The 12603-nt window shown below is 40.2% G+C and overlaps 1 protein-coding gene across 1 annotated transcript; it reads right to left on the reverse strand.

Moving 5' to 3' along the window:
* Positions 1-593: 593 nt before the first annotated feature.
* On the reverse strand, positions 594-8262 carry LOC139131665 (nucleolar protein dao-5-like). The gene is made up of 2 exons (XM_070697819.1): positions 8177-8262; positions 594-3973 (listed from the first exon to the last, which is right to left on the reverse strand). The coding sequence occupies exon 2, from the start codon at positions 3934-3936 to the stop codon at positions 1009-1011; it is 2928 nt and encodes a 975-aa protein (XP_070553920.1). The 5' UTR covers positions 3937-3973; positions 8177-8262; the 3' UTR covers positions 594-1008.
* Positions 8263-12603: the final 4341 nt, after the last annotated feature.

Here is a 12603-nt window from a genome sequence, read left to right on the forward strand (position 1 = left end):
GCTGTTAACCAGAAGTATTCCAATCACACCTCACTCACACACACACACACACACACACACACACACACAACACACACACACACCTACACACACTATAGGGAAAAGTGCGTGACTAGAGCGAGAAACTGACGCTTTCTCGCAATCAGTGAGAATCTGTTCGTGAGAAAATTTTAATCTCCACTGGAGATTGATGAGAAATGCACTCCTTGGCGAGAATCAAGTGTGAGAACAAAGTCTCACCGGTGAGAATGGAAATTCTCACTAAGTACAGCGAGAATTGAAATTCACTGGCGAGGATCATCAAGACTCGCCGTTCATTGGCGAGAATCATAAAGACTCCGAACGGCGAGTCTTGATGATTCTCGCCAGTGAATTTCAATTCTCGCTGTACTTGGTGAGAATTTCCATTCTCACCGGTGAGATTTTGTTCACACACTTGATTCTCGCCAGAAGGAGTGCATTTCTCACCAATCTCCAGAGGAGATTAAAATTTTCTCACCGAAAGCGGTGAGAATAAGAACAGATTCTCACTGATTGCGAGAAAGCGTCAGTTTCTCGCTCTAGTCACGCACTTTTTCCCTATAGTAACACACACACACATACATACACACCCCAAATTACTTATAAACGTAAACTTATCAAGCCATCAAATCCACAAAACTGTATATGCCGAACAGACGCTGTGACTTTGTCTAAATTATTTATCGAGCGGATCGGTCTCAATCGGGAAGTTGTACCATTATAGTTAAATTATCAGTCTGATATAAGTAATGGAAAGATGACTGATATTTAAATGCACTATTATGGGCAGTCTTGAAACTTGATATTGGCATTATAAATATATGTACGCTAATTTATGAGTAACCGACTCTTACTAATCACACGATGTCCGCATTTCCAGCGACAGCGTTGTTTTGAGGTTTCAGAGACTTGTGCAAACGCGCATCAGTCGACGATGGTTACGATGGTTTATTGGAAGCTCAGGGAATCGCAGCATTCACGGTATCTTTACACATTAAATGATTCTGTAGGAACTTTATCCACGGGAACTGTGACACGCTCTTCACTCTCTTTATCAACGAAGACAACTTTCTTACTGGGGCTACGAGCGACTTTGACCTGTAGCTCTCCTCCGCTATTCACATAACCATCGTCTGTCGCCGGTGGTTGCGGTTCTTTCAGTCTGGAAGCACCGCTACCGAGGCGCATTCTAGCTTCGTCGCTTTCGAGTCTTTCGTGCAGCGACTTACCCGGGATTGCGGATTTCACGACTTTCGAATTCATTCCGGCGTTTTTCTGTTCGATTCCCCCGACTATTTGCGCCACACTGATACGATTAGTCTTCGCTGTCTTGTTGTTATTGACCTCATCGTCAATGACCTCTCTCGATGCGGGAAGGATATCCTCCTCACTTGATCCGGGAGAATCCGACGTAACTGCCGTTTCCGTCTCGTCTACTTCTTGGGGTTTCTCCTTTGGCGACTCATTGGATTTGGACGCTGAAGGCAATGGCGGTTTCTCTCTGGACCTAAACGATGTGTTGACGTACGGGTTATCCTTTAGCGCCTTGTTGGACGCTAATGGCAATGGCGGTTTTTCACTCGACTTAAAAGATGTGTTGACGTAAGGATCGGTTGCATCGTTGCTGTCGCTTGATGGTTTTCCCGTCTTCTTGAGCGCTGGTTTCGAGGTTGAAGGCAGTGGGGGCTTCTCACTAAGCTTAACTGAGTTCGAGGTGTTCACGTACTCGGCACCATCTTCCGACTTCTTCTTAGGTTTCCCTTTCGAAGCTGACACCTGTTGCGCTTTCCCACCGGACCCAACGGAACCTGAGGCATTGGCATACCCACTGTCAACAGGATTAATTGGCCCCGTTTTACTTCCATGGAGAGTGTCGATCGTGCCTTCATCGGCGTAGTCGTAGATGTTGTCGTCGTCAGCAGCTGGCGCCGATCCCGGTTTGACCTCGTAGTCGTCGCTAGTGGATACATTGGTGATAACTTCGTTCTGGTACACCGCCGTATCCGCCGGTTCTTCATACACCTCTTGGTCCTCGATCTGTGCTTCCGAGGTTTCGCGTTTGAGACTCATATACGGATCATTTTCTTTGCCTTTCGGGTCACCCTTACCAGACTCGGCTGGGTGTTGGTCGGCGCTCTCGTCAGACCCTTCAACGTTCACGTACTCGGGCAACGGAGGGACCGGTTCTTTGCATATCGGTCCCTTGGTATCTTCCTTCGAGTTTTCCCGGGATACTGATTTCTTGCTCGAGCCTTTTTCATCTTTCGATTGCAATACTTCGTCAGAGTCTTTTGCATCTTTTACGCGCCTTCTGGGCATAGTTTTAGACCGGGGGCCCGGAAATGCCTTTTTATTGTCATTGCCACCATCGCCGTCGTTGACATCCACGTCGTCGTACACCATGTCGTCACTGGCGATTACAACCTTCTCTTTACTCGCTTCTTTCGTATGCTTGTTGTCTACTTCTTTTCTCCGTAAGCTCTTTTTAAAACTCTTGAAGAAACCAAGTTTCTTTTTCTTCTCTTTGTCGCCACTCTTAGTTGACTCCGTGAGGCCTTCATCATTGTCCTGTCTAGGAGACTGCACAACTTCGGACACACCTTCGTCATCGAACACTTCATCATAGACCTCGCCAGTTTGCTCATCAACTGGTGGCTTCGGCAAGGCAATCGCTGGCGGTGATTTCTTCGTCCTGTCTGTTCCGCTATCACTCGTTTTGTGTATCCTACCACCAGGGACCATATTTTCATCGCTCGACTTCTTATGAAGGCGCTGATTCTTCTTTTCGTCGGCACTCTTGGGATGGTCATCGCGGGAACTGCCAGGCTTGCTATCTTCATCATTCGCAGTTTTGTCTGTCGTTTCGACGTTCGCCGACTTGTCACCTCCTTTACTTGGGCCGGAGACGGGGTCCACGTTGTCGGCAGCAGCATCAGCTTCAGACTCGGGAGTAATTTCAAGGTAAAGTTCGGCGTCTTCCGCTGTGTTATCGGCTCCGTCACGTGTCGACAAGTCTGACGCCGGTTGGATTTTGTCCGATGCAGTCACGCCTGCTGGTTCAGTTCCATTTATTCCGAGGGCGTGGTCTAACTCTTCAGGGGAGGTATTTTTGTACAGGTGTTCAGGTTCACCCTCCTTGAGGGCGCCGTCTGTTGTTTCAGGAGAGGTGTTCTTGTACAGATGCTCGGTCTGCTCTTTAGACTCGGGCACTTCGGAAGATTTCTCTTTGGAGTCACGCTTGACATCTGTTACATTTTCTTCAACACTTTTCTTGTTCACTTTCATTCCCCCTAATGCCTTGGCATGGTTTTGGTTCTGCACTTCTGGACTGCTGCTGTCTTTCTTAAGTGCCTTGACGTCATCATCGGCAAGTTTCTTCTGCTTCGCGTTTCCTTTCGGATTGGACAAATTAAACCGCAGCGATAGCTTCTTTATCGCGGTAAAGTTTCCTTCTTTCTGCTTTCTTTCGTCCTCTTGACTGTTTTTCCTCTCCGCAGTCTTTGACGGGTTGTTCTCCGACTTCTTGATCTCAGCGTTCGGGAACGTTTCCTTTCCGTCAATGACAAGCATCGTCGGGGTCACGGGTGTAACGTAATCGTCATCTTCTTCGATGGCATCGGTGTATTCGACGTCGTCGACGGAGCCGGCTGAGCCAGCTGCGTTGTGAGTTGTTGCGTTGTGAGTTGAGTAATCGTTACCTTTGGCTTGACTCTCATCGTCTACTTCCCTTGTGAGATCAACTTTTGAATCGGAGGACGCCAACTCAACGTCTCCGCTACGCCTTCGCCGTCGTTTCAGACAGACGCACAGAATGATAGACCAGATCAACGACACCACTAGGGCGGTCGAGAGAACAGAGATGATGATGGTGACAGTGTCAGTACTTGCGTCAGGGGAGGTTGTGGCGGAATCCATGGTTTACCGAGACAACAAGTGCCTGTCGATCGGGTCCCTGCAGTAAACAAAACCAGAAGCGCCATTATTTCAAAGGTGTTGCTTTAAAATACCATTGACACACTAAAATATTGGCGACAGGAGGGGAATGATTCATCCTAACACTTACTGGCCCTCGAAAACTCGATATAAAATCATATATTTAGCAGTGTGTTTCCATGGTAACAAGGTCCTAAGCTCAGTTGGCAGGTCATCCGAACTGAACTTGGGGACACGGGGATTCTCCATGTTTCCCATTTTCAAGCCCCAAAAGATTTACATGAATAGATAGATGCGATAATGATGTAGCCATGAAAATAAGTGATTATTGTGTGTTAGTGTTAGTGTTTGTGTGTGTGTGCATGTGTGTGTGTGTATGTGTGTGGCAACTGACATTTGAAACTAGTTTCTCTAAAACGAATGCAAACAATGGTATTGCGGGAGTTTGTATATTCGGTCCTTATGTTTTGAAAACAAAAAAGGAAGTTTAAATGTCGGAATGACCTACGAAACCGACGGGCTAACAAGCATCAAGAGCCGGAGATGGTATGTTTGAATAACGGTGCGACTTCCCCACACCCGTACATGCCTTTTATCGTTCAGTGCACTGTATCGCCATACTGAATACAGTTTTTGGAACTTATTTGCCATTCGCTAACGCAGAAGAAACGTAGCGCAACGCGTTCACCAAGTAATGGGATGCAATAAGGAAATAGCGAAGGAGTATTCAGATAAAACCCCCGGAGATACAGAATGATATTTAAATGTTCAATTTTGATCATGGAGCTTCTACCATTGAAATCCGACGATTAAGTGATAATTTCATGTTTCCTACAATTCTTCGAAGTACAACGTTCCTAAACCGACGGCGTGTCAATATTTGTAGTTTCATCGACTTCCTCAAAAATGTTAAAAATGTCGGAAGTGAAAAATCCAGGTGTGAAGTGTAACCTCGCTGTTTGTTTCATATGTACAATTAAGCTGTGATTTTAAAATACAACGAATGAATTCCAAAGCAACGATTGAATTCCTTTGTCGTACGAAAAAGGAAAATCGACAAGGAGACAATGTTCAATCGTGACAAACGATGGCTTGATAACCTTTGATAAATTTGCATAAAGTATGACATCATCATTTCAGTCAGCATCATCATCGATATCTTATTGCAGATCTTCAACACACACCTCGATTGCTATCAAGAGCAGGTTTCATCACCATAATAGTATGGTAGACTTTTCGAACCAAACCAAGCTTTCAAGCTAAAGAAACTGTCACGTTATGAAATCTTTTTGGATGGTTTATTAGTTTCTTTAAAATATGACTGCTTAATTCATCAATTGTAAAATATTCAATACCGCACTTCAAATTTTGTTTATCTAAGTAGATCTAATGATTTAAAACAGCGTAATTTGCTTATTTCGTGTCAAACGGGGTTGTATAACATACCTGATGTATCAATCAATGAAGCCTTGTTCTAAACACACAGAATAGTACAAAACCAACATATTACATTGAATTCCAATTCTTGCACAGGAACTAATGCCAGCCTACGGCAACGTTAATGAGCCTCATAAAAACGATATATTCGAATATGAAGCGAAACGCGACTTTACACTGAAAGTCACGTTAGCGAAAAACTACAAGACCAAGGGCACAATCAACATGGAACAACAAAGACTGTTGAATGGAACAACGACGGAACTGAAGGGAAACAATTGAACAACAGCAAAATAAACTAAAACACAAACGACAAGTCTGGTTATCACAACAATATATGAAACAAAGAACTTCAAACAAGAGTTAACAGGGAACTGGTGTTAACGTGAAAAAGACGAAACGTTAGGTTGAAAAATATGTAACGTCGGTTCCCCTCAAAAATTCAACATCGCATACCGAAGAGAAAAATAAAAATTAACACGCTAATTAATGCCAGGATCAACAAACAAAACAATTATCCTAACTGATAAACACAAAGCCAGACACGACCACTGTACTACCCAAACGTAGACATTCTGGCTTCTTCACCCAAAAGAACAAAATTTCGACAATATATACACGTACAATCAATAAACCCATACAATTGATTAAGATGAATTTTAAGCGCCAAGTTGTTAACATTATCTTAGACATACAGGACTACGACTATACGTCTCGCCATGGCCAATCTGTACACTCAACGACCTAACAGAATATACTCCTCAGTACGCAGAGAATGCAAGCAACAAAATAATGACCGATTGTGGAGTCATTTCCCCTTTATCGCAACCAGGACTGTTCTAGGAAGAGTATTGTTTGTATACTTCATACTGTTACCTATAGTACTTGCATCATACATACCTTTCCTGCAATATTGTTGCTATTGCCATAGTTCCCGACAAACCTTCTATAAAATATGACCCCCTGAACCGTCTACTGTAAAATTTGATTCCCTCCATCATCATAACTCAACACCCCTCCCCTGATTCCAACCAAATCGTTGCGAATCCGGGTAAGAAATTAAGACACCCAAACTATTGCATGTTGATCTGATATTATGTAAACTGTTATACTGGTGTCAGTGGCTTCGTCAGTTTTCAGTAATAAGTAGTAAAAGAGAGCACTGCGCTGCTACAAAAGTTGCATGATTGTTTGGCCGAGAAATGTTACTATAAAGGTTTCCCGGAAACACTCCGAAGTGACTTGAAATGAGCGCTCGGACAAAGTTATATACACTAACCCCTTACCCCTTCGCGAAGTAATGTAGATCGCGTGATTACGAGACCTCGTTAGTGATTATTTTGAATTTGCCACACAGGTGAAACTATTAATTTCAATTTGCAGTGATATTTTTTATGTGTGATTAAGGAATAATCCGTTTGATATTCGATACTGTTCAAAATCAACACCTTAATAACAAAATAGACCCTATTATGAATTAATTATATACACGGTGTGGGGGGAAGTGTAACGTTGATGTATTGTAGGTATTTAGATGGATTGTGCTCAGTCAATTGCATTATGCCTCTCACTCTCGTTTGTAGTCCACGCATAGATAGTCGAAACGCTTCTATTGTCTATGGTCCAGAGTCCCTACGTTTTAGAAAGGACTATACTATGTCTAAACCGGCAACCAGTCTCTTTGGAAACCAACGAAATACTTGGCATGCACTAAGTTTTCGAAGCGGTGGTATCTCGTTCCAGAGCAAAACCGAGTGATAAGGTGCGGATAAGAGCCAACATGTGTGTGTGTTATTTCTAGGATTCTGGATACAGTTTTTTGCAAAAGTGGTTTCAACACGCGCGCGGGCAACGTTTACACTGATATATCCCTGGTAACCTAAATCACTATGTGAATTGTACTCTTTTATCTAGGTATCCAGAGGCCACAGCCGGGACTGGTTCCGATTTCGAAACAACTGTTATCATTATTTTTTTGTTGTTCTGTTCCACTCTTTCACTTCCCAAAAATGACTTCGATGACTTGAAGAAACGCTCAACAGGTTTTTTCCCATTTTTTGGGGTTCAGCAGTGACAAAACCAGAATTAAGTAGCCTTTCACAAAACTAGACGCAAGTAATCGGTGTGTGTTTCATCAATTTAGCGAAGGGAGTCAGAGAAATCAGCAGAGCGTCTTAAGATTTAGTCAATCCTTCGTACATGATGTATTCCATCAATTTATGTATTTTCTATGGAACTCTGGGATAAAATTCCTTCTTGTGGTCAGTTTATGAGATTTAGGCATGAAAAATAATAATGAACGTTCATCTAACTTTTTGATCCGGTGAATTTTACTGTATCTACAAGGCCAGTACATAATTCCAGAACTACCGATACCCTGTCCTGGACTCCTGGCTATATTTTTCGCTACCAAACGTTGTATCAATCTACAGATCCTTGTCTCTTTAGTTGTCTGAGAACAGCAGACGTCACCGTAATTTACCTGTCCGCGAGAATAGAATAGAAAAGCTCATCTGAAAGTAACAGTCAGGCCAATGTTTCCATTTGTGTCACCGATAGAACTTTTCGCCCGATAAATCGGTTAGGTCAAAGCATTTATAGAACTTCACAGTATTGGTTTGATGTGCTTTAAACATGATCCGAGTGCACATCCTCACTGACATGTAAAATGCACGCAACATTTTTACAGCGCTTCAGTAAATTCACACTGCTTGAGTTTACTCAAAGTTGTTCCAATTCAGCCAATGTCATGGAACCGAATGTGCATGATATTCTCCTCTCTTACCTGTTGAATCTGGTGTCCGTACGGATCGCAGCGTTGCCTCTATCCAAATCCTTGTTTCTAATTATTTTTCTGTCTGCGCATGCGATATGTTGGTGGACGTGACGGCGCATATATGATTGTGGAAGATGTTAGAATATGACAAGAATTTATTTGCACTTGTTAAACTTTAACATGGTTCGGTGCACTTGTTGACCTGACATCGTCGAACTTGTCACGTGCTTCCTTAGCAGCAAACGTGATTAATAGTAGCGAATCATGTACATAGCTATGTGTGTATGTGTGATTGAATATGTATATCAGTACGTATACCTACTTATGGGTGAATGCATGCATGAGAGTGTTTTAGAGAACCAGGTTGCCTAAATTTTACTTTTGATTAAAACTCAAAATGGCTCTCACTTTCCGTTTTACTTTATGGGTGAAACAAGTATGTTGTACGTTTCACGAAAGCGAAATTGTTAAGGCCTGAGGGTGCATTTCTTTCCCTCAAAATGGCCCTAGTATGATTTTGTAAGGACAAATTAAATTATTTTCCGGCGTTTTCATAAATTTTTATGATTTTGTCGTACAAAAGCAAACCAAACCAGTATCCCGTATCCTAGTTCTGGACCGGCGTACAGACTCTGTTTTCCTCGCCCTCAACTTTGTGAGGGCGCAGCCAATACGACAAAGCGTGTAGCCATTTAATAAATCGCCAACATTACATGTAAGATTATGTGCAGTATTAAAGACTATGAAATTTAAGGTATTTTATTCGAGGGTATTGTTATACATTTTTAACAGAATACTGAGGCACACTAATTTATCACTCGAACATGAACTGGGTAGGCTTGAAGATTTAAAGTGATATCAATTTTTCGGGAAAACAATAAATTTGAATTCACAGATGCCGCAAAGGCCACAAATTATCATCAGATTATAGCAAGGGAGTTGAGACTAAAATTAGTGATCAAATTTCACTGCCATAGGAAAGAATAATTGATACAAAAATAACGGAAACGAGAATAATGATCTCGAGCTATGATATGACTCAAATACTGCCCAATCATTCTGGGATATGCGATGCAAGTCCAGAAGAGTTTTTATGAAAATGCAGGCAACCTTGTTATGGTGTCTCGGCTGCGCACCTGAAGAACGCCGGGTTATTTCTTCGTTTTGAAAATAGTCGGGTCGTCTAGGGGGCCCTTCCATGGCATTGTGAAGCAACCGAACCCTCTAGGATTATGCTGACTGGTATAATTCAAGTTGTTCTGTATGGAACTGGCATTATTCAGTATTGCCATGCAGAGAAAGCATTTTAAGTCATAAATGCTGACTAGGTAACTTAAAAGTCCATGCTGAAGTCTCGCATATTTTAAAATAGCCATGTACTTTGTTCAAAAACGGGCTACATTATCAAATAGATACATGCATTTGAATAACTGAATTTCAACAAGTCTAAAAGTGTACCAGAAGAGTTCGACTTGCCTAAAGTCAGTTGGCATATAAATATCAAAACGGAGTAAATTGGACGAATAAACTTCAGCAGTGGAGAGGTGATCGCGAAACTGGAGCAATAAACTCTGCCCGGGCAGGCTGTTGCGTATAGATCATCAGGTGAACATGATCGCCCACAGACTTGTGAACATTGCGGGTTTAGGTTGCTATAATTCATAATGACGTGAGTAAATGCTGTCCAGAAAAACTAGTAAGCGACTTGGGCCAGTCCATAAAAGAGTGTGAAAATGAGAAATGCAGATAAAATAACTAAAATTCTAACAGTTTTGTTTGCTACCCTCTCACCTGATCTAGAGTTGAGAATTCTTGACCATATATTATACCTTTAACGCAATATCTGGCAACTACCACTTGTTGAACAAAATATACTCACTTCCCTTTTATTAACAAGGACGCCTCATGATTATAGGAAAGTTTGTCACAGAGTTTGCATTACACTGTAGTTGATCAAACAACAAGTCTGTCCAAGTAGGCCCTAAATTCCAATTGACTCCAAGTGCTGCGTGTGCAACAAACTCTTTGAGTGTGGACTTAACTCGAAAATGAAAGATTTGAACTTTTGCTCAAACTTTCCTGAATAAAACTGTCAACCATTCTCTGACCAAATCAACAATAAAATCAGGGGTCACCATGCAAAGTTTTGAACAAGCGAAACAAATTACTCAACATTTTGCATACTGTAAAAAGCATCATGTCATGTCATGGTCTCCACACCAATTCTGTAAAACTTTTTACCCTATATGCTTTTTTGGAAATGTGCAACTTTGTGGTCAACTTGCTGTATATTTCAGGCGAGATAACCACCTGCAAAGTGTCAATGTGGGTCAAAGATCGTGCCATTCTCAGAATAGGGCGAAGGACGGTATTTTCACCTCAGAATTGGGCGAGGGACGACATTTTCACCTCAGGGTGTATTGCAAAGGAAACTATTTCCATCTCAGAATAGAGCGAAGGACATGTATTTCCACCTCAGAATTGGATAAAGAAAAGCATTTTCACATCAGAATTGGGCGAATGACAAAATTTTAGCCTCAAAAATAGGCGACGGACAGTATTTTCACCTCGAATTAGATGAAGAACAACATTTTCATAACAGGGTCCGATTGATAATAGGGCAACATTTTCACTACAGAATTTGGTAATAAGTGAAGTATACGGTATTATCACTGCGGATTATTCGGGACACCTTAGGTTTACGGAAAGTTCATTTAAGATGTTTGAAATAGGTTGCTTAAAAGTGTGAGAAAATCTACAGAGTGAAAGTCCATTAAAAAGTTTGAGAAATGCCGTAAATAGAAAATGCTTGATATAGACCAAATTTTAACCAAAAACACTGTAGCGCCTCGTTCGAAATGTAAAAAACGAAGAAAGTACAATTATTCTGACCATCCCTCCTAAGATCTAACGGGGTTTCCCTTTGGACACCATTATTAGGCCTATACTGGCTTTTGATGAAGGACAGAATTGTGACCAAAAGCATTGCATTTCACATACATTGTATCTGAAGAGTCATTTCCTTCTAGTAATTTTCTGATGAAAAGCATGTAATATCTTCGCTTGGTAGCTCTTGTGATGAATAGTAGAGAGTGTGTGGTGCTGACTAATTTTAAAATCAGACCTTTCGCCGAAAGCTGTGACATGCATTTCACTTCAGGATAAAAGTTGCTGAACATCTGAATACGGTATGGATGTTGTGAGCAAAAGATAAAATTCATACAGGTCAAAAAGCTGTACGAAACAAGAAAAAATAAGTTATATCCTCAGTCTCATATCCCCTCGCCAAATGTCCACTGGTCAATCCCTTCCTTACTACAGCAAGCCAGTCTGTGGCCTTGTTCTTTCACAATATATTTTCCCATGCGTTGTAGGAGAATTTCCAAGCTTTGGTGTACCGACACGAGACCATACGAAAGGTGATTGGTCGATAAGGGAATCGACTGTCAAAAACCGAAGAATCGCTGATTAGATTATTATGTATGACATTTATTTTAAGACATATATATATATATATATATATATATATATATATATATATATATATATATATATATATATATATATATATATATATATATATATATATATATATATATATATATATATATATATATATATATATATATATATATATATATATATATATATATATATATAACACAAGCCTGTCAAAGCCGACAAGGCTTCAGGTTACAGGGATGCAGCTTAATTATATGATTGGTTATAGCATGGACAAGCAAAATAACGAACTTCCTATTTCCTATTAGGGAGTAGGGTATATATATATATATATATATATATATATATATATATATATATATATATATATATATATATATATATATATATATATATATATATATATATATATATATATATATATATATATATATATATATATATATATATATATATACACACACAAGCCGGTCAAAGCCGACAAAGGCTTCAGGTTACAGGGATGCAGCTTAATTATATGATTGGTTATAGCATGGACAAGCAAAATAACGAACTTCCTATTTCCTATTAGGGAGTAGGGCATGCATATATATATATATATATATATATATATATATATATATATATATATATATATATATATAATATATATATATATATATATATATATATATATATTGAAAATTCCTGTCTTTATACATTTTCCACCTCTTCTATCTCTTAAATAAACGTGATTGTGTAAATCCTAATTGTTTTACATTTGGCTCCTCATATAGCTATAACCCTTGATTAATATTTTAGTACCTTTCTTCTGAGTGTTGCTACGTTGTTTGTTTATTAAGTCTCTTTTGAAATGTAGGTATTCAGAAGGTTTTCAAGCTGCCAGTGCATTAATTTTTATTCACTACACTGTTACACAAGGCTTACAATCATTTCACTTGCTACAGTTTTAATTCTTCTTTGAGGTCGTTTCT

The sequence above is a fragment of the Ptychodera flava genome, chromosome 4 (assembly GCF_041260155.1).
Source record: "Ptychodera flava strain L36383 chromosome 4, AS_Pfla_20210202, whole genome shotgun sequence".
NCBI classification, from domain to species: domain Eukaryota; kingdom Metazoa; phylum Hemichordata; class Enteropneusta; family Ptychoderidae; genus Ptychodera; species Ptychodera flava.